The following is a 23,783-nucleotide window of genomic DNA, read 5'->3' as shown; positions in this document are numbered from 1 at the left end:
GGGATTGATTGAATTGAGTTGTGCTGCCTACTGCTACACGCTACCTACTACTAAATTGTGAGTCAGTATATTTTATTTCATTTTTATATGTAAAAGCGGTATTGTTGAGCACTACTAGCCACTAGATCTCCTGGCTGTCACTTTGTCACATGTTGGGGAATCACAGCGGCTCGGCTCCAGAAGTGGCGGGTGTCCCTGTCATCCTGCCAGGGCCGCCAAGAAGTTCATCACCTAAGTTATTAATATGTTATAAGGAGAGGACCTATGAGATTGAGAATTGAAATAATTAAATATATATGGCTTTTTGAACCAGTACAGTCAGTGCCAGTGCCACCCAGACGCTATCCACCAGTGCCACCACCATTGTGTGTTGGTCGGTCACTCGAGCACTGAAGGAGGTGGAAGCATCTGACAAGTGAAGTGACACTTTAGATTTGCACACTGGAATTCATTTATGGACTTTTTGTTATAGATAGGTTTACACACTTCAACTTGTTGCACGCACCTGACCTAACTTATTTCATAACTTATTTTATTGTGATTTATTGTCATATTTTATATGAATTGAATTTACTGTTACATTGTGGGAATAATTATTTTCACTGCATTTAGGCTTTAGCACATTCATGTCACTTTATTTTTGATACTGTGTGGAGTGTGGGCAGGGCACTGGGGGCAACGATGATATAACGATTGCACAGGCACTTTATTCCCACAGCCAAGTTGTGTTTGTTAGTAGTTTCTTGATGCACTTTAAGCGCTGTAGCACCATTTATTTGTTTGTTTCATATTTCCTTTTTATTGGAAAGATTTGGTATAGCAGCTTTTATTATACACAGCCTTTATTTTCGTATGCGCTGATTTACAAATGACATTATACACATTTTTTTGAGCTTTATGCAACCTGCCATCTACTGTTCTGGCAGTGGTAATTTTTTTAAAAGTAACGAGTAACTATGCAGCACAAAAAAAAATACTTGAGTAGAAGTATCGAAATCATCGAAAAAATGTAGTGAAGTAAAAGTAGAAGTAGGAGAAAAAAATTCTACTCTAGGAAAGTACAGATACCGCATTTCGGTACTTAAGTACAGTACTTAAGTAGTTCTACTTCGTTACTATACATCTCTGCAGATTTGTCAGCTGCACATCCATGATGCCAATCTCCCATTCCACCACATCTCAAAGGTTCTCTATTGGATGAGATGTGGTGAGTGTGGAGGCCATTGGAGTACAGTGACCTCATTGTCATGTTGAAGAAACCAGTGGTGAGATGATTGGATCTTTGTGACATGGTCCTACCTGAGTATTGTTGCTGACCATGTCCATCCCTTTAGGTCTACAGCAGGAATGTACAACCTGCGGCCCAGAACCGCAGGCAATGCGGCCCACTGCCTCCTGACAATTTTTTTTTTGCTGGGGAGGAAGGAAGTCGGGTCGGGGGCACAGCTACAGCAGCTTCCAACTAACTGTAGGCAGAGGCTGCCTCGGAAGGGATCATCCTCTAGTTGTGTTAAATTAGTGCTGGGGGGGGGGGGGGAGCAGCGCGGGATGGGCGCGGCAGCGTTTTATTACTTATATACCTTAACTATAGTATATATTTATATGCGGCCCAAGAAAATTTCTCTACACTCAATATGGCCCAGAGAAGCCAAAAGGTTGGACACCCATGGTCTACAGTGTCCCCATCTACTGATGGCTCCTTCCAGCAGGATAATGCACCATGTCACAAAGATCCAATCATCTCACCACTGGTTTCTTCACCATGACAATGAGGTCACTGGCGTTTAAACGATGCTCAATTGGTACTAAGGGGCCCAAAGTGTGCCAAGAAAATATCCCCCACACCATTACACCCCCACCACCAGCCTGAACCGTGATGGATACATGGCTTTAATTTTTACGCCAAATTCTGACCCTACCATCTGAATGTCGCAGCTGAAATCGAGACTCATCAAACCGGGCAACGCTTTTCCAATCTTCTATTGTCCAATTTTGGTGACCCCGTGCGAATTGTAGCCTCACTTTCCTGTTCTTAGCTGACAGGAATGGCACCCAGTGTGGTCTTCTGCTGTTACGCATCTACTTCAAGGTTCGATGTGTTGTGCGTTTAGAGATGGTATTCTGCATACCTTGGCTGTAACTGATTATTTGAGTTACTGTTGCCTATTATCTCCAACCAGTCTGCCCATTCTCCTCTGACCTCAACAAGGCATTTTTCTCCACACAACTGCCATTCACTGGATATTTTCTCTTTTTTGGACCATTCTCTGTAATCCCGAGAGATGGTTGTGTGTGAAAATCCCAGTTTTTTTAAACTCTCAGACCCACGTGTCTGGCAACAACAGCCATGCCACGTTCAAAGCCACTAATTTCCCCTTTCTACCCCTATCTGATGCTTGGTTTGAACTTCAGCTAGTCCTCTTTACCACATCTAGATGCCTAAATGCATCGAGTTGCTGCCATGCGATTGGCTGCTTACCAAGGAATTGAACAGGTGTACCTAATAAAGTGGCCGGTGTATATATATCTATACATATATATATATATATATATATATATATATATATATATATATATATATATCTATACATATATCTATATATATATATATATATATATATATATATATATATATATATCTATACATATATCTATACATATATCTATACATATATATCTATATATATATCTATATATATATCTATATATATATCTATATACATATATATATATATATATATATATATCTATACATATATATCTATATATATCTATACATATATATCTATATACATATATATATATCTATATCTATACATACATATATATACATATATATATATATATATATATATATATATATATATATCTATACATACATACATATATATATATATATATATATATATATCTATACATACATACATATATATATATATATATATATATATATATATATATATATATATCTATACATACATACATATATATATATATATATATATATATATATATATATATATATATGTATCTATACATACATACATATATATATATCTATCTATATATATATATATATATATATATATATATATATCTATCTATCTATCTATACATACATACATATATATCTATCTATATATATATATATATATATATATATATATATATATCTATCTATACATACATACATACATACATATATATATATATATACACATACATAGATATATATATATATATATATATATATATCTATACATACATACATACATATATATATATATATATATATATATATATATATATATATATATATATATCTATCTATACATATATATATATATCTATACATATATATATATATCTATACATATATATATCTATACATATATATATATATATACACACACACACACACACATACATATACACACACTTTTTTAGAATAAAGGATGTTTATACTCTCAAGCCTATCACCTTACCCTGTGTATCCATGCCGCCTTTCTACAGAACATACACAGCGCCACAGCCGCCCCCCCCCCCCCCCCCCCATGTGCTCCTCTACCCACTCCTCCCCACAAATTCCAGCAAACAGAGGTGAAAACTTCCCCCCTTACGCGGTGCCTCAGCTGCATGCCTCTCTGGAGGGCCCTGCAACAGCATGTTAAGAAAGAACATGGGCCTCCAGAAAGGGGGAAGGAGACCGTCACCTCTCTCCAACCCCTCCACCAAAACATGTCAAAATAGTGCAAAAAACCTGCATGCCGCAAAACCTGGGGAGGGCTTATTTATCACAAACTGGAAGGCCCGGGGAACACGCAGTCTAAGGGTCCCATTCACACCAGCAGGCGCACAGATAAACTCTGTATACCACGCACCCACTGATATGCGTTCTGTAGGGGCAGTGTGACGCATAGTTACAATGCTTGCCTGATGCGCCCATTGGAGTCAATGGGACCACACACTGTAACCTGTTGCGGTGCGGCGTTGCAAAGCAAAAGTCCCCTTGGGATAGAGGGAGGGGGGGGGGGGCATCACCATCTCTTGAAAGCCTAACCACCATTCAACCACCTATGAAAAGTAATCCAGAGCAGATTACTTTTCCGAAGGTGGGTAAACAACACCGGTGTGGATGGGGTTACAGTGACAGCACTTCCACCTAGCAGCACTAGGGTTGTCCGTTCAAATCCCAACCACGTGACTGCCTGTCTAGAGTTTGCATGTTCTCCGTGTGCCTGCACGGCTTTCCTCCAACACTCCAATGACATGCTGGTAGGTTTATTGGCTCCTCTCGAAATTGGCCCTAGTATGTTTATGCATGAACGTGAGATAAGGACCCTTAGATTGTAAGCTTCTTGAGGGCAGGGGCAATGTACATAGTTACATAGTTTGTGAGGTTGAAAAAAGACATCAGTCCAGTTCAACCTATGATGTCTGTGTTGCTAACCATACATTGTATACCCCTGTATGTTGTGGTCTTTAAAGGTGCCCATCTAATAGTTTTTTGAAACTATCGATGCTTCCCGCTGATACCACTGCTTGTGGAAGAGAATTCCACATCCTTACCGTTCTGACAGTAAAGAACCCCTTACATATTTTAAGGTTAAACCATTTTTCCTCTAGTTTTAGTGAGTGGCCACGTGTCTTATTGTATTCCTTTTCTCTGAATAGTTTGTTCCTTACGCTATGGTCACCAGTACAGTATTTGTACATTGATATCATATCCCCCCTCAATCGACTCTTCTCCAGAGAGAATAAGTTCAATGCTTGTAGTCTTTCCTCATAGCTGATGTCCTCCATTCCCCTAATTATTTTTGTTGCCCTTCTCTGGACTCTTTCCAGTTCCAGCACATCCTTCCTGAGGACCGGGGCCCAGAACTGGACAGCATACTCCAGATGTGGCCGGACCAGAGTCTTGTAGAGCGGGAGAATAATCTCTTTATTTCTGGAGTGAATCCCCTTTTTTATACATCCCAGTATTCTGTTGGCCTTGCTTGCAGCGGCTTGGCATTGCATGCCACTGCCAAGCCTGTTGTCTACTAGGACCCCCAGGTCCTTTTCCATCTTAGACTCACCCAGAGGTTCCCCCCCTAGTGAGTAGCTTGTGTTCTTGTTTCTGACACCCAAGTGCATTGCTTTACATTTCTCAACATTAAACCTCATCTGCCATGTATTTGCCCACCCCGTTATTTTGTTCAGGTCCGCTTGAAAGGTTTCCACATCCTGCATAGAAGATATTTCCCTACTTAGTTTAGTATCATCCGCAAATACTGAGATTGTACTAGATATCCCCTCCTCTAGATCATTTATGAATAAATTAAACAGGATTGGCCCCAGGACAGAACCCTGGGGGACCCCACTTTCCACACCCACCCAATCCAAGTACTCCCCATTAATCACCACCCTCTGGACTCTCCCCTGGAGCCAGTTCTCTATCCAGATACTCACCTTATGGTCCATACCTACCTTCCTTAGTTTGTACAGTAAGCGTTTGTGGGGAACGGTGTCAAAGGCCTTTGCAAACTCCAGATACACCACATCCACAGGCCTGCATTTATTATGGGAAAAAAAAAGACTGGTTTACAGTAACAGAATCATCTTCGCTTTACCCAAACCCGATATACTACCTCTGCTGGGTGACTGCTGAGCAACTCCACTACCCTTCCAGCACCCATGTGAGTCCCCATAGCTATTAACGGTTATATATAGCTTTGTGCCTATAATAGGCTGTGAGTCATGGGGCTATGAATGAAGCAGAGAGTTCCTTAAAAGTAAGCGAGCCCCCTGACCTATACACATGACCTTTTCCACTATATAAGTGTCTCGGCAGGGTTAAGCGCTTTTTTACCTTCTTCAGGGAACATTCTCAGAGCAACCAACCTGCACAGATAAACAAGGATTTATCTGTGTATTTATGTAGACGTCTCTTTTCTACCATGGCAACAGTCCATTCCGAGGCAGAAAGCTACAGACGGGCCCTCAAGGCTCATCCACTGCAGTCCCAGGGCTTTATCAGTCACCAGGACTAGAACAGTAAATTAGCACGAAGGAGATACTTCGGAGGAGGCCCAGAATAGACGCCAAATATAAGGGAAGCCTGAACGATGATCCTCATTGTACACGTGGAACAAGAAAAGCTACAGGAATTTCAAGGGTTACGTTAAAAGGTCACCATTTTTTCCATTTATGTTGGTAAGCGATGGCGATAATCCATGCCTATGTGCAGTATGTGCCAATCAGGGCTTAGGATAGCCTACTAATTACATTGCATGTGTGACATCTTGAGTTATCTGGGAATTTGATACACATATAAGACCCACCTCCATCATAATTAAAGGGTTAGTTCACCTTTACCAAAAACGTGGGTAAAGGGTGCCTGTAGATAAAAATGAACTGTCCAGCTTTAACTAAAGGCAATTGTTGTCTTTGCTATAGAAGTAGGCCTGGCCAAAAAAACCTTCTTGTTCTACCTTGTTGCTAAGACATTGTCAAGACACTGCCAGCCGTTACCACTAACCCCCCACCATCACAGGAGCAAGCTTTCTCCCTGCACACGTTTGGTCCACTATCTCCTGGTTTGCAACATCGCTGAACTCAGAACTACAGCGACAGCAGAGAGAAGAGAGCACAAGTGTTGGGTTTGAATTGGCTGAGAGTGTACCCACCATTTATGCACCTCCTGAAGCCTGGCTGACAAAACTAACAGAGATGGCATCTTCCCATCCTACCTTATTGCTAGGATGTTGCTAAGAAAATCCCAACTGTATCAACCCCTGGCATGAGCTCTCTACCCCACCCCCCCCTTTTTTTTTTTTGCCGGTGGTGCGCAAAAAACGAAACACCCAAGCGTACAAAAAAAAAGTGCATGTGAAAAACACACACCAAAAAGTGCACTGAAGGGAGTAAGGGAGTGTCTCTTGTCCACCCCTCCCCCTTTTCCCCCCAAAGGAGTAGCACCCTACCCTGACCCCCAAGGCACAAGGCTCCTGACAGGGGCAATGTTTAACTTGGTCCACCTAGAAAAAAGGCATGGCGGACCCCTCTCCTCATAGTCCGCAAAAGCCGACCAATTAGTATTAGGTGAGGGGCTCCCCCTAAGAAAGACCGCCCCCCCTGTCCCCCGGTTAAGGGGAGGACAGAACCTGATGGACACACATCCTCCTCCCCTCTAGACCTTATGGTAGGCCTGAGGATCGACACCCTCTATCTTAGTGAGAAAAGAAACACAGACTAAAAGTACAAAAGTGACAAAATGTGAGAGATAAAAAAAATCAAGGAAATAAATAGTGCCGTGCAGGTGCACTGGCTAAGGCCTGAGGCCTGTTAACAAAAATTGCCCCAGACTTAGCCAAAAGGCCTAGCCCAGAGAGGCGCAGTGCAGGGAAAACTAAGTGACATGCCAATGTGCCTTCTCACACCATGGGGTTCCCAAAAACCCAAGTGTTACCAACAGCACCCATGGGACGACCAACTCCCAAGGGGACACAGACACCGCAGATTCGCTGCCTTCCCAGCCCATGGCCAGACACGGTAGACCCATTCAAATGAGGAGGCACTGAACCCTCCCCAGTCTTCCTGGGGGAATTACTCCAGTGCCCCACATTCGTGGGCGTCCCGGTTTCTGTTCCAGCTTGCACTAGCCTTCAGATCCTTCGTCATACCAGCAAATACAGCCAACCATTCCTGCCAAAAAGCCAGAATGGATGCATAGCCTCCCCTACTGGACACTTGATAAGAACAGATACAATACTTGGTCTTATCCAAAAGGCCAAGATGCGCCCTCACCCTCTGTCGTAGAAAAATGCTTTGGCAGAACATGCTTTCCTACCTTACATGTGGTAGTAGTATGCTGCAATGAACTGGCATCAGAAAAGGAAAATTGCGGTAAGTATTTGATACTGTATTCCATGTTCCTGACACCAAGATGTCAACATGCATGTGATCGTATTCTGCCATGCATTGGCATCAGGAAAGAAAAGTTAGTATTTGATACAGTTTTCTTGCCATCATTGAGTTATTTAGTTGCACTTGAAATCCCTAAAATTTCTATTTCAATGGAATCTCAGACACAAGTTTCCTTACAATATGTGCGTTTCTTCCCAAACAATAATAACATTCATAGTTAGAATTTAATTTGAGAAAAAAAATGTCCATCTTGCCCTTCAAAAAACAGATTGTCCATTTGACTGCAATTACCATCAGAAAAGTAAACGGGCATTCAGAAAATTAATTTTTTTAAATGAAATTAAACTGGTGTATGGCTGGCATTACTTTCTTTACAGTGTACTGCCCCAATGTCCAGTTTCCTGCACACTGCTTCCCTCAACTTCCTGTTGGGGAGAGCACACAAGTTAGGTCATTACTAGGCCCTGGTTTACTTAGCAGGACAAGTCCCATCATGCCTTGCTCCAGCATGCATAAACCCCAATTTTTTTGTAGTTAATCTAAAGCTGCCGATGGGTCTAAGCACCAGCAGCTCCCACAACATTCCTCTGGTGGACTTTACATTCAGTGCGTGGGAGTGCACATGAAATGGCAGCTCCTGAGGACCCTACTGAGAAAAGGCCAAAAGAAAAAAAAAATCGACAGGTTACCACCCTGTGATGCCTTTTAAATGGAGGTTAAATAAATTATCGGTGCCCCACTCAAAGCCTCTGCAAACCAGAAGGTAAACAACATTTAAAAGATCCAGCAACTCAAAAGGTTAAACTCCAATCTTCTTTATTAAAAACGATGTTGGGGTAAAAATCCAGGAATAAAAACAGTTGACATGTTTCAGCCTATGCATGCCTTTGTCATAACCATCTAAGACGAAGCCCTGCTAACTAAGACCTGCAAAGGCTGAAATGCATCAACAAGCCTTAGTCTTAGTTGGTGATGACTAAAGCCTGCATAGGCAAAATCAGGTCAACGGTTATATTCCTGGATTTTCACTAGGGATGCACCGATCCGACTTTTTTGGACCCGACACCGATATCTGGCGTTGTGAAATCGCCTATACCGGAACCGATCCGGAGCTACACAAAGCAATCGGCTGCAGTACAGAGCAAAGCCGCTGCTTCATGTGTACGGCTCCTCCATTCACAGGCGGAGTGCATCTGATATCACTCCGCCTGTGAGCTGGACCTATACAGGAAGTAGCGGCTCCCATCCCATACTACTACTGCACCTAGTAAGGGATGGCTGAGCCGTTACCAAGCAAAAACCGGATCGGCCAGTGGATCGGTTAATGATACCGATCCCCCGATCCATCTAAAATGGCCATATCGGCGCCGATATCCGATCCGAATATCGGATCGGTGCATCCTTAATTTTTACCTCAACATCGTTTTCAATAAAGAAGATTGGATTTAAACCTTTTCGAGGTGCCGGCTCTTTGGACTGTTGCCTACCAGGAAAAGGAGCCACCCTAGAATGGGAAGGCAGGGGACAAAAGCTCAATCAAGGGGGTAAAAATGGCCTTTTAAAAGAAGTAGCATGCACTCAAAGTCTTTAAAGAAACTTTTAATATCACCTTAAGGCCTGTTGATACTAAATGTGATAAAATGCAAATTTCAGACTTTTCCCGAGGCACCGAGAGAAGCATCCTTGTCTCACACGGGAAAATTGCCTGAAACGCTACACGGCTGAGGTTTTCTAGTGAACCAAAATGCTGGCCAACACTGAACAGGTTCACCAAGAAGTGTTGAATTACTGCAGCGATATCATCAGTGTCTTGAGGGGTTAATACTACCGAGGACGAGAGAGAAGGCTACGTATGAGTCAGAGAAAAAAAATAGACTTCCACTAATCTTAATCACACCGCTGTAGGGTATATAAGAAGCGTCCAAGGGGTTAATACTATGGGAAGTGGTGTCCTGTGGGTGAGTCACACACCATTGTCCTTACAACACTTCTCAGCACTGCAGGGGGGGGGGGGTTCAGAAGACCCGGTGCCACATGGCCGGTTGTAAAACTCGCTGATCTGCTTGGAACAGGTGTTTTGTCCAAGTCATTTGTTTTCTCTGGACAGCGATTATCATGTGTACCTTCCAAGGCCAAAGAAAACACCGACCTGTGTGTGTGCCAGAGGAAGCGTTCCGGCTCTTCAAGAGGCCCCGCTTCTCATGTTAACAGTCGTAGGAAATGTAAGATAATAAAAAAGACGCTTTCACCTGAGGTTTGTAAACCTTTCACAGGGTTGAGCAACGATGTGCATGGCCTTCAATAAGAAATCTCGCCTATATTTGGGGTCAAGATTTGACGAAAAGTAACTGCCATTTTCTTTTTTTTAATTTAAAAACAGCAGTAATGATATAAAAGTGCTCACTCTTCCTTTTAAAAAATGCTAGTTGCTTGGCTGTCATGTTGACTTTTTGGCTATAATTTGAAGGGTACAAACATCGGGGATGGTTAAACTTAATCACGCCTGAGGTAAGTTGCACCTCTCCAAACTCCCAAGCTGGAGTGTACTCACACTGGCCTATAAGCAAGTTTTCCTGGGCACACTTATGCCTCGTTTCCACTGAGCGGAACAGTTCGGTACAGTTTGGAAGGGTTAGAATTGTCCGGTCTATTCAGGTGAGTGTTTCCACTGCAAGTCGGGCCACCAGGGACCATGCGGGGTTTACACCAAATGAGGTGTTTGTTTTCCTATTTCGTTTGCTCGTGCGCATTGAAGTTTTCCTGTCCGCCAATCAGTGGAATGTATCGTGTGATGCCGGTAGCTCCGCCCTTACCGTACAATTTCCTATGGCCCTACATCTGAAGCAGGACCAGGAATGGTGCGGTTTGGTTCGGTTGTATGGGCCACTTTCATAATGGAAACACTCAAATTAGCGTACCGTACCGTATTGAACCGAACTGACCCGAACCGCTCAGTGGAAACGAGGCATTAGGCACCACTCACATTATCGCATAGCGGAAATGAGTGTTCCCGCTAAACAATTTTGACAGCGCAATTTCCACGCAATTCTGCATGTTGCATGAGGGCAGCCCATTCACTTGAAATTTGCCCTATGGGCATTTGTCGCCCAAAAAGAAGCTCCTGCTCCTTTTCAGGCAACAAGCTTTACACGATTTCTAAAAGGCGCAATTTGCCGCAGTTGGTGCATTACAATAGTAGAAGAATTGCATCGATTTGAGGTGCCATTGAAGGATAATAGCACCTAAACGTGGGCCATGCTGAATTTGCCATGTGATTTGGAATCGCGGCGATTCTGCCCTTGATTCCAATTTGCTAAGTGTGAATGGAGCCTTAGTGCTTGTTCACACAAGCTTCTCTTTCGGAAGAGCGATACGCATTGGCTGCCTGCTGTAACCCATAGAAGCCCGCAGTTGCAGGATGCTTGCAGAGCAGCCTCATTCATTTGACTCGTGTTCAGTGGGTGCTACGTTTCCTGAAAGTGACGGGGTATAATTCCTGCCATAGAATGTCTACACCCTCATGCCGCTGCCCCTGCAGCTAAATGGGCTAGTGGTTGAGGGGCGGTAAAAGCTGGCTCAACTGCCCCCCCCCCCCATGCAAACTGCTAGTGTGAACAAGCCCTTACACCACAGGTGTCAAACACAAGGCCCGCGGGCCAAATGCAGCCCCCCTGGCCATTTTATGTGGCCCTTGCATCTCTCCTGCAGCTGTGGCACCCCCCTTGTCTCTGCAGTCGGCAGCAGAGAGGACAGAACTCTTTGCAAGATCCTGCACTCCTCTGTGCTGTTGCAGAAAGGCGCATCTTTGATCACCCCCCCCCCTTTCTCAGCAGTCCGCAGCAGAGGAGGGCAGAACTCCTCCTACAGATCCTGAAACACCACCTAGTCTTTGCCTGCCCTGGTCTCAGCATTCAGCAGACTTCTTCCCATATCCACCCGCATCTTCTTCCTGGCAGCAACACAAGGTAAGGGGGTGCATTGTGATGTAAGGAAGGGTGGGTGGGGTGACTCTTGACTTCTGATGGTGGGGGGGCTCTTGACATCTCAAGTAAGGGTGTGAGGGGGCGTGGGGTACTCTGGACATCTAATTCTACAGATAGAACCGGCCCTTTGAGGGCCACCATAATGCTGATGCGGCCCGCGATGAAATGGAGTTTGACACCCCTGCCTTACACCATCCCTTTCGCCAGCCAGGCTACAATGATCCCTGCTTCTATGCTAAGGCACAGTATGCACTTACACTGAAGTGAACTGTACCAACCACAAGTGAACAGTGCCCAGGGCCACCTCTTCTAAGTAGTCCAGTGCACAGTACACAAAGAAAAGGTTTGAGGTTATTAAACCAAAAATAAAAAAAAATTGCATACTAGCTTCTATGCTGCAGCATCAATGTGATGGTGCAGTTCTCTCCGCCCATTAGGAGCAGAGACTATCAGTCACCGCTCTCCCCCTACACTCACTGGCATGCCGAGCTGTTGAGGGGGCAGGTTCAGCTGGCTCCAAATCTCAGCTATGCTTTGAGAGGCGAAGCCAACTGTCAATCATGCAGCTAAGAGGAGCCCAACAATATTGTTATGATCCTTCCAGAGCCTGGAGTGGCTCTGGAACCCCAGGTGACAGCGGACTTTAGCCCACTGTCGACTCTACTGGGTCACAGGACTGAGTAAGAAGTTCACTCCTGTGACCCAGAACAGAAGTATGGCCAAAAAAAGCTTTGGCCATACTTATTAACTGTTCCCGAGCGCAGTTTAGAGTACTCAAGCTATACAAACCAGACCAAGGGGCTGAGCCATGCAAAGGCTCGGTTAGAACGGACAGTTAGGGGTCTCCAAATTATGGCCCATGGACCACATCTGGCCTGCAGCAACCCCAACTTCAACCAATTTGTGCAACAGAAATAGAGATGGTGATACCATCCCTCTTAGCCATGCATATAGAAACAAAAAAGTTTGCCCTGGGACTATAGATTAGGTGCATCACTGAATACAAAGTACACGATTGGAAAAATTAAAAAGTGGATACAACTGTCATCATATTACATCAAATGCAGATACAATAACTCCAAGCCGATATAAAAGTTTTAGATATAATGATTGAAGAGGCGTTTTAAAAACCTGACGCGTTTAAGCACAGCGGCACCAAATCTGCACTCTACAGTTTTAGTAAATCAACCTCAGGGTGTCTGTTTAGCCCCTATGACCACCTCCTGGCAGGTGAAAAGTTGCTTAAAAGACGCAGTAAAAGTCGCAATTTGCACACATTTAGGTACATCAAGCGTTTGAGTATGAACCCCTTAGCACCGCCTGCAGGCAAATATGGAGCCTCTTGGTGGGTGGGCCTTGGTGCTGAGCAGTCTCATATTTGCATCAATTAGCGTGGATACAGCTGTACTGAGAGCGCGTGCAGAGAGCGTGGGCCTTGCGCACTCCCATCCCAGTTACCAGTGGCTAACAAAGCTCCCGATTGCTATTTACGACCAGGAGCTTGTGGGTCATGTGACCGCTGTGACAGCCAATCACTGCAATCACATAATCCTGAAACCCTGCCCTGCCTCCCAGCATCCTAAACGCCTTAAGGCTTTATTCACACCTGTACGACTCCAAATTGCACCGACTTTGGAGTGCAACTATGGATGGGTGCAACTTGAATTTGAGTTTGGCTTTGACCAGTGATAAATGTTGTAGAACATTCAGGTAGGACTTTAATGCAACTTTTGAGGGTTAACACTGAGTCTATGGCCCTCAAGTTGCACAAAAGTCGGACCAAAGCAGTGCATGAACTACCTTGAAGTTGCTGCAACTTTAAGTCACACATATATGATCATTGGAAAATACAGGGAATGACTTGCCATGCGACTTTGCTGTCCAAAGCTGCATGACAAGTTGCACAAGAGTGAATGGGGCCTTAAGGACCGGCTCAAAGGGGTTAATGGATTACATTGGTGAGAATATTAAAGTTATTCTGGCCATCGGAATGCATTAACACTCAAAAGCACCTAGCGTTTAGACGCGTTCATCGTTTTTTTCTACGCTTCAGCGCCTCTCCTTAATGCGCCTTTGGTGGGGGGTTTTCTGCCAGCAAACACCCTTATGCCTCGTACATACGCATCGATAGTTGGCCGTGAATTTTTGGCCAACGTCCGATCAGCCAATTTTCGGCTTGTTAGTATGATGCTTCCGACAACCGACTCAGACTTTTCGGCCGAAAAAAATCTGGTGTGCAGGCTATAAAATTTTTGTTGGCTGTCACCACAACGGCCGATTTTCCGTCGTTAGTACAGGTTTCGGCAGACAAAAATCTGATGAGCAAGACTGGGCATGCTCAGAGATGAAAAAACACACGGAGAGTAAACCATCACATGAAATCACTTCTGAAGTAGATTTTTGTTGGCCAAGAAAATTCGTGGGCAAATTCTAGGCACATTCCAACCGACACAACAACACTCTGGACAAAAGTCGCCCGATCGGTCGGACGATAATCGTTGCGTGTGTACGAGGCTTAAGGCTCAGCATATAAAAGCCACAGTCCACGGTTTGGCTTCTGATAATGCTAACCTATGAAAATTGCTGTCATCTGTGCAATAAAATTTTGTATGAAGCGAGGTGAATGCAAAGATTCACCCAGGTTGGAGTTCCAATAATTTTGGGTCATCATTAAGCGCGTTTGATACATCTGTAAAAGTATACCGGGCGACATCCTTAATAAAAAAACTTCTAATTTAGGTGACGCCATGTGCTACAGAACAGGAACAAAGTCATCCCAAACAAGGCGTGCTAGGGCAGGCAGAATCCTCAGCTCCTTTATAATGCCGCCTGACATTCACGTCAAGCTGGCGGGTGGCTATTTTCCACACCGGCCCATATGTCCGTCACCACTAGTAGTGTAAATACCTGACATGTTGGCATAATCTCCTTATACTTACACCTGCACAGCTCCGCCTGCGGCCCATTCATAATTTTTCCTTTGTTTGCAGATGACGTACGCCTTTCTCGAAAAGTACAAATCCCTGCGCAATGGATGCACTTGCATCGCTTTACTTTGCAAACACGATCACCTTTGGCAGAAGCTGCAAAGTTTTCAGGGCTGTCACCTGGCAAAATCTTCGTCACCGGTGACCCGTTCACGCCATGGCAGAGCGTCAATACTTTGTAGCTTGCGTCACCAATACACCATGCTGTATTTGAGCAGCCATTGAACGCACTTCTGAGAATCCTTATGCAAACAAACCATTTCTTACTTTAAAAGTGTGTGCTCCCTACCGTGAAAGGTGCATTAACCTTTACGAAACATGCAGTGGCACTGCCAGTTCTAGAACTGACATTTTCTCCCTCTTGGAGACATCTAAAATGTCAGTCTGTCCATTGTCCTGTTGTTCTAATCCCGATAAAGGACTGGAAAGTGATGACTCCTTATAGAACCTCCTGGATGAAAGCTGTGGGCTCTTACCTATAGACTCACCCAATCATCCTTATGGTGGCCACAGGCTTCGATTTTTTTTTTTTTATCCAATCAAAATGATCAAGTTAAAAAAAAAATAAAAATCAAATAGCCATAACTTCCTTTTTAATCAATTTAGACTAATTTTTGATCAGATTCAAACTGAATTGATCAACCAGGGTGGAATATTATTAATCTCGAATCGATTGGCAGCACGGCTCATGAACATAATCGTATTTCGATTCTGTAGAACAGGGGTCTTCAAACTATGGCCCTCCAGTTGTTCAAGAACTACAATTCCCATCATGCCTAGCCATGTCTGTGAATGTCAGAGTTTTACAATGCCTCATGGCATGTGTAGTTCCGCCACAGCTGGAGGGCCGTAGTTTGAGGATCCCTGGTTTAGAAGGTTTGGAGACCCCTGATCTAATTAAAGGGCCATTTTTCGGTCCTTGTGGCTTTAGAGGGGCTGGACTGTGGCCAGTGGGAGTAAACAATTGGTTTTAGTGGGAGGAATAGTGCCTCATTTTGGGTATGAGTTGGAGGAATAATTCCCCAACGATGGTGTCTATGGGTGGAATGGTGCCCCATCATTGGTGTTGGCTGGAGGAAGTGTTCCAAGGGCTGGATAAAGGCAAGCAAAGGGCCATATCTGGCCCCCGGGCCACAGTTTGGAGACCACTGGATTAGATTAGAAGGTTACGTGATGGAAACAAAGATGTGATTTATCACTTATGATCGTAATTTATGATCATATCCCATCAATATGAATCCACTTCCCCCATATCAAATGGGCTGTTGACTATAGATCAATTGGAAGAGATTGATCAGAAAAATCAATTTATCGAAGTTTGTATTGCCTTCACGAGGGTTCAGATTTCCGAGGAACTCACAATTTCACGCCACCACCCTAGATCAGATTTTCTCAACTAGGGTTCCTCCAGAAGTTGCTAGGGGTTCCTTGAGCAATGAGAAATTTCTCCCTCTCAGGAAAGTTCCCACTAACACCATTGATCCTTTTAGCGATCTGTAAGGTGGAAATTCTTTCCAATGACCACAAGTGTAAGGACGAGTCTTTCTTTAACATTTTATTTTTCCTTATAAAGGTTCATTTCAAAGGTTTCATGGTTTAGAAGTTCTTTGAAACAATGCCATCAGCTTTTGCTAGCCTGAGAATGGCATCATTAGATTCACCCATCCTACGAATGCTGCCGCAGATCGCGTAGGTCTTGTACTGGCCAGTTACTCTGCCTGTTGTCTTGTCAACCTCTGCAATATTAATCTGGATGGAAGCATGGTCCTTGGCACCAATGATTCGGTTGCTGGCAGAACATTTACGGGGGACATACAAGTCCACGAATTCACCGGCATCGTTCTGCATGTTGCACCTTGGTTACAGTCACGAGGACCTCACGTTCCCTGTAATGGCCGACAAGAAAAAGCAGGACGAGTCTTTCTACTGACCATCACACTAATGTATCATGAGTTGCAGATAAAGTCATTTTTAGCAGGGGCTCCCTGCGATTGGAAAGTTACTGTACTTGTATTTCAAGGGCTCCTCTGTGTTGAAAAGCTTGAGAAAGGCTGCCCTAGAAGTACTTTAGGCGGATCTCAAAACAATACCAATTAATGCAGATGTGTATTAATAGGACAATGATTAAAGAGGGACTTCAGCCGGGAGCTTTTGCGGCCCAAAGCCTTCTCCTGCACAATCTTTGGATATCCTGCATTTCACAAGGTTTACTTTAAAACTGAAGAAAACTCAAAAATGAGGGTTAAAAAAAAAAAAGTAGTTGAAATCACAACTGGAAATCCAAAAGGGACAAATTATGGATGTAAACCAAATACTAGGTCAGCCATTCTCAACCAGGGTTCCTCCAGAGGTTGCTAGGGCTTCCTTGAGCCCCTTCTGCCTCTCAGATAAGATACCAGTTACACTAAGGCTCCATTCACACTACCGCGACTTGTCAGGCTGACAAGTCGCGGTCCCTCGCGGTCCATGCAGTGCTACAGGACCCGTTCTAATAGGAGCGACACAAGTCACTCCGACTTAGAAAAAGGTTCCTGTACTACTTCGGGGCGACCTCGGAGCGACTTGCATAGACATTCATTATATTAAGTCCGTGCAAGTCGCGCCGAAGTCGCGGTGCACGGGACTTCACAGGTCGCCCCCGAAGTCGTGCCGCTGCAGTGTGAATGCGGTCTAAGAACTTTCTTCGCGATCTGTAATGTTGGGATTGTGCCCATTGACCACAAACGTAAGGAGAATTGCTCCCACTAACCATAATGCTAACAAATTCTCAGGGGTTTCCTGAGACCCGAACATTATTTTGAGGGTTCCTCCACGGTAAAACGATTGAAAAAAGCAGCATTAGATGATGGAAAAGAAACCGGCTTTGATTTAGGAGTTACGTTAGGCAAAGAATTCAGGGATTTTCCAATCACACTTACGTATTTGGCTGGCTAATAAAACTTAAAGTCACCTAATGACTCACAATGAATTATGCTAGCATTCTTCTCAGTTAAGGAAATAAATACATCTGGCTTCATTCGGCACTTCCTAATTAATGGCTATGTGTACTTATCCTCTTTTATCCCCTGACCTAACCCAAGTCCCACCCCCAGGGGCATATATACCTCAATCAGATGGCCTCAGGTCCTTTGCTTAACTTCCAGTAAAGGTGCAAGCCTTCATTATACTGGCTGCGCCCACACATTACAATCCCATGGACCAGGGATCCTCAAACTGCGGCCCTCCAGCTGTTGCGGAACTACACATCCCATGAGGAAGTGTAAAACTCTGACATTCACAGACATGACTATGCATGATGGGAATAGTAGTTCCTGAACAACTGGAGGGCCAAAGTTTGAAGACCCCTGCCATGGACTTTTACATGACCATCGCCAATCATCTCCGGCCTCAGAGCACAGCTCCATAGAAATCTTTGGAGCACTGATATGCAGGCACGGCCAGGGTAGTGGAACTGTGGCCATTGGCTAGAGCTGTCTATGAAGGAGGGTTTAATGGCCCATACAAACGATCCGAAAATCGGACGACAAATCATCCGGTTTTTTTTTTGCAAGCTAGTCGCATATTGAAAATGGAGAGGTTACTAAAGTTACAAAAATTCTCATACGACAGGATAAAAATTCAGAAGTGATGTCATGTGTTGTATTGTATTGTATTTTCGGACGACAACTGTACTGATTAAAACTGAAATCGTACGAGAAACTTTTTTCTGCTTGTCCGATTGGCTCTCGAGAGCTCTGTACTAAATGACCCGATTATTGTACGAATGCCTCAAAAGCGGTATTTTTCGTCCGACTTTTGGATAAACCCTGAGCCGATTTGGAGGACATCATATATCCTCCTTTTTTTCCCTTATTTTTGGGATAATTGTGAGATTCCTTAGAAACTCATGCATACATTTTTTGCAGACCTATGTCCTGCATCTGCTCCTGAGGAAGTGTGTTTAGCGCACAAAACGCGTCAAGCTTTTACTGATGCAGCTATACCACGATCCAATGTATGCTATGGTGCCATTCTTTGGAATTTTGTATTGCCGTTTACTTGTTCTCTATGTAATTATATATATATATATATATATATATATATATATATATATATATATATATATATATATATAGGCTCAGGTTAACAAGTTACATTTTTTCTTCTGTAGGATGTCATGTTTATCCTTGTTTTCATCAAATTATCAATAAATTGTCATTTTATTATACCATTTCCTCAGCTGCTATCCATTGCCTCATTCAAAGTCCCAACTTCTTTCTCTCATTTACTTTGGATCGTGTGTACGAGCTATTAGGATATTAGCATAGGTCCGGGGAAAGGTGGAAAAAAGCATACCACAACCTTGTTTTAAAGTGCCGTTTCCCTTTAAGTCACAACCACATTTTAACAGATTTATTCTCCCTGTAGAAGAGACTCCTGAGAGGGGACATGATAGCAATTTATAAATATCTCAATGGTGATCTCGTCATAGAAAAACAGCTATTCAGTCGAAGGGATTGCATGAGGACTCGAGGGCATACAATGCGATTAGAGGAGAAGCGTTTTAACCTCAGGCAACGTGGGGGGTTCTTTACTGTTAGGGCTACAAGATTGTGGAATTCTCTACCACAAGAGGTGGTTTCTGCGGGAAGTATGGTGGCTTTCAAAAGACTCTTAGACGTACATCTCAAGGATGAGAACATTCAGGGCTATGTGAGATGATTACAGCCACACACACCTACACAGGTTGAACTGGATGAAATATTGTCTTTATTCAACCTCACCTACTATGTAACTATGTAACACCAAAACCAATTTCAAATCTTTGCATTAAATATTCAAACAAAAACAATTAAAAATCCAGCCCTTAGACCTTAAAGCCTGCCCTTCACTATTAGTAAATTTATGAAGCTTTGAAAAATAGTTTTTCCAACCCAATTACCCCACAGGAACCTCAAATAATTTTCAGATGTCTGGGAACCCTTATGAAAACCAATTCATTGGGAGTTACCAGGTAAGACGCCCATGACTTTGGTGATCAGTAGGAAAAATGTAACCCATAGAGATAGTTAAAGAGATAATTGGGTCATGCTGCCAGTTTTTCCATATGATGTTGGCCCTAAAACTACACAGAAACCATCAAGGTGGGAGGTCAATCATTCACCGCTCAAGGTACCTTCGGCAACCTCTTGGGGAACTCTCGGGTTCCACGAAAACGCTTGCTCTAAAGAGGTTCACGAATATGTGGAGGTCAGGTACAGTCTTGTCTTTCCCCCCCATGCTGGTTCTCCCCAATTTAGTCACCATATTCTCTGAGATTTAGGTAAAGCTGGGACATAGGTTTTAAACTGCCAATATTTTGAAGTCGCAATTCCATTAGCCACGAGACTGATCAGGTAATTTTTTAGGGCATGACCGGATACATTTCATAATGTTCAGGAAAGATCACATTGAGCAGTGTTCTAAAAAAACAGAAATTAAATGAAACCAACTTTGCTGTGATCTTTAAGAATTAATTACTTCACATTGCAAGCAGCTAGAGAGGTCAGGGATGACTTGTTTTAAAGCGAATTTACTGCTTTTTAAAGTGGTAGTAAAGGTTCTTTGTTTTAATTTATGCCTACAGATAAGCCTATAGGTGCAGTAAATATCTCCTAAATGTGCACCGTTAAAGGACATTTTTACTTTAGCAGTGCCGGTGACGTCACCGGCACATGCGCACTGAGCTCTAAATGAACAGTGCAGGAGTGACGTCATCGTGTCTCCATCCAATCAACCAGCGTCTGCCCGCTAACTCGGAAGGAAGACTAGGTGAAGATGCAAGCCCCGTCAGTGGTGACAGCATGCCGTTGGAGGGCTTAGTTTTCAGGTAGGTCTTTCATAATGTAATGCATACTAGCACATTATGACATTTGCAGGGAGGGTTTTTTTTTTTTTTTTTTTTTTGCGGTTTGCTACTATTAATAATATGTGGATCTTTTTTTGTCCATAATCTGGATACAGGTGCACTTTAAAAAGTCACATAAGCAGGCTTATATGTAGCATAGGAAATAGCAGATTTTCAGGTTGTGACCAGTGATGTTACCTTTGGCCATGCAATGTGCTAGCATAGCTCCCAACTGTCCCCGATTTGGAACAAAGTCCCTCTGTCCCTCTTTCCTCCTCATTTGTCCCTCATTTTGATCTGATCTATGTAGTTCTATATAACATGTAGTTTCTATCTTTGATAAAAGTGTTTTCCAGTGCTAAAAGTTCTTAATTGCTGCATTTGTAAAGCCAATATAAGGAATAGTAGTAGTAAAAAAAAAAAAAAAAAAAAAAAAAAAAAAAAACACAACACTTGTGGGTTCAACCAATCATTTTTTTGTATAATTCTCCATTAAGGGGGAGTGGCAGGGGTGCGTGTCCTATGTTCACATACTTTTGATGGTGGGTGTCTTTCGTTCCCGTCTCATAAGTTTAGGAGGTATGTGCTAGGTGTATAGGACATACAAGTATCTGAACAGAACAAGTACTAAGGAAACTACAACTTAAAACCATAAATTACATTTATTTAGCTGTTTGGCTTCAGCTTTTGTGAGTCAATATAGACAGTTAAAACAGGAAAGTTCATACTATACTATTTTTAATAAAACGCAAATATGACTGGTCTTCTTACTTTTGGAAACAGAATGCCTTGGGCTTTTCGGCACTTGCTCTGTGCATGGTCAGCTCATGACACTTCTGGCTGTGACCACTATAAGACGCTATCCCTAAATTTACTGCAGGGGTGAAGGAACTTAGTAGGTAGTCTGCAGGATTATCTGAAGGGTTGTTGGCCACAATCCTGGCTTTAAAGCTGCCGGGAGGAGTCCTTAGAATGAGCGTCACTATAAGGGGTTGACACAAATAGACATTTATATCCAGGATCCTGCTCCGACATGCTGCCAACCAAGATACCATTGCATTAGAAATGGGACAAAAAAAGCTGTTGCCCTTCGCAGCAAAGAAGAGAGGATATCTGACTAGTAGTTAAAGCGGTAGTATACAGCTTTTTTCCCCACTTTTACCTACAGGTAAGCCTACAATAAGGCTTACCTGTAGGTACAATTAATATCTCCTAAACCAGCATGGTTTAGGAGATATTTGCACTGCATACAGCCGCTCACGAGAGCGGCGCATGCGCTCTGAAGGTCCGGCGGACCTTCAGCTTTCCTTGCCGGGAGCTTGCCGGAAAATGACTCCCGCGCGCAAGCGACGTCATCGCGGCTCTGGCCAATCACAGCGCCGGAGCGGCCGAACCCGGAAGAGACGCAGAGGGATCATGTCAGCTCCCACAGCGGTGTCCGGGGGTCCGTGTCGGGACTTCGTTCTAAGGTCGTCGGGGGTCCGCGGGAGGAACAGCGACCCATCGTCGGGGGTCCGCGGGAGGAACAGTGCCCCTATCGTCGGGGGTCCGCGGGAGGAACAGTGCCCCTATCGTCGGGGGTCCGCGGGAGGAACAGTGCCCCTATCGTCGGGGGTCCGCGGGAGGAACAGTGCCCCTATCGTCGGGGGTCCGCGGGAGGAACAGTGCCCCTATCGTCGGGGTCCGCGGGAGGAACAGTGCCCCCATCGTCGGGGTCCGCGGGAGGAACAGTGCCCCCATCGTCGGGGTCCGCGGGAGGAACAGCGACCCATTGTCGGGGGGTCCGCGGGAGGAACAGCGACCCATTGTCTGGGTCCGCGGGAGGAACAGCGACCCATCATTTGGGTCCGCGGGAGGAATAGTGCCCCATCATTGGTGTCAGTGGGAGGAATAGTGCCCCATCATTGGGGTCAGCGGGAGGAATAGTGCCCCATCATTGGGGTCAGCGGGAGGAATAGTGCCCCATCATTGGGGTCAGCGGGAGGAATAGTGCCCCATCATTGGGGTCAGCGGGAGGAACAGTGCCCCATCATTGGGGTCAGCGGGAGGAACAGTGCCCCATCATTGGGGTCAGCGGGAGGAACAGTGCCCCATCATTGGGGTCAGCGGGAGGAACAGTGCCCCATCCTTGGTGTCAGCGGGAGGAATTGTGCCCCATCGTTTGGGTCAGCGGGAAGAATAGTGCCCCATCGTAGCTATCAGAATGAGCTCCATCATTGGCGTCAGTGGCAGAAATTATGGCCCACTGTTGGTGTCAGTGCAGAGAATAGTGCCGCTTATCAGAGAGGAACATTTAAAAATAAGCAAAGGGCCACATCTAGTCCCTCAGGCCAAAGTTTGGAGAGCACCGATATAGAGCACCGATATAGAGCACCGATATAGAGCACCGATATAGAGCACCGATATAGAGCACCGATATAGAGCACCGATATAGAGCACCGATATAGAGCACCGATATAGAGCACCGATATAGAGCACCGATATAGAGCACCGGCTATCATGCATAAACATGATAGCTTGCACTGTTAAAAAGGTTAAAAAATAACACATCACCAGGTAAAAATAAAAACAAAAAAAAGGAGAAAACGAATAAAGCCACCACATCGGATGATTGGTAAGATTCAATATACAGCACGTTTTTGGTTTATTACCACTTTAAATGACAATCTTTATCGTTCTTGCCTTGTGTAGTTGGGAGTAGGTAGAGTCAGATAATTGCTGTCAATCCCCACTACTCACACCCTCTTCCATGGGTCTGGCAAATGAATCTCCACGTGCAGAAGCTGCCATTCACCCGGCCTGTGCTCCCGCATCCAACTCCGCTCAGCCTGTCACATTGGATACAATGCAAGTTCCCCCTGTCTGCCTTCTCCTACATCTAAACTGAAAGCTGAAATGTGACGTCTTGTTAAATAACGCAAGTTTCCAGGGATGGCTTCGTAGAAAAAAATAAAACTCCTATTTCGGTTCTGATGAATTATGAAGCACACTGACATTAATAGGAATGGAAAACAGGAACAGGGCCGGTCACGTGGGAAA

At 44.1% G+C, this 23,783-nt stretch overlaps 2 protein-coding genes and 1 long non-coding RNA gene across 3 annotated transcripts in view; 1 reads left to right on the top strand and 2 right to left on the bottom strand.

Moving 5' to 3' along the window:
* LOC309552287 overlaps positions 1-23,783 on the top strand; it is a 376,806-nt gene that overhangs the window by 69,746 nt on the left and 283,277 nt on the right. The window lies entirely within an intron of this gene.
* The window catches only part of IGF1R (insulin like growth factor 1 receptor), a 365,402-nt gene that overhangs the window by 227,371 nt on the left and 114,248 nt on the right, over positions 1-23,783 (bottom strand). The gene's annotated exons all lie outside the window — the stretch shown is intronic.
* Positions 16,421-16,788, bottom strand: LOC309552285 (small ribosomal subunit protein eS21-like). The gene has a single exon (XM_082253182.1). It carries the CDS (start codon positions 16,724-16,726, stop codon positions 16,475-16,477), a length of 252 nt encoding a protein of 83 aa, XP_082109308.1. The 5' UTR covers positions 16,727-16,788; the 3' UTR covers positions 16,421-16,474.

The sequence above is a fragment of the Pelophylax lessonae genome (genome assembly GCF_965119305.1).
Source record: "Pelophylax lessonae genome assembly, chromosome: 4".
In the NCBI taxonomy this organism is placed as follows: Eukaryota; Metazoa; Chordata; class Amphibia; order Anura; family Ranidae; genus Pelophylax; species Pelophylax lessonae.
The sequence above is the reverse complement of the archived record's forward strand: the minus strand, read 5'-3'. Positions and strand labels throughout refer to the sequence as shown.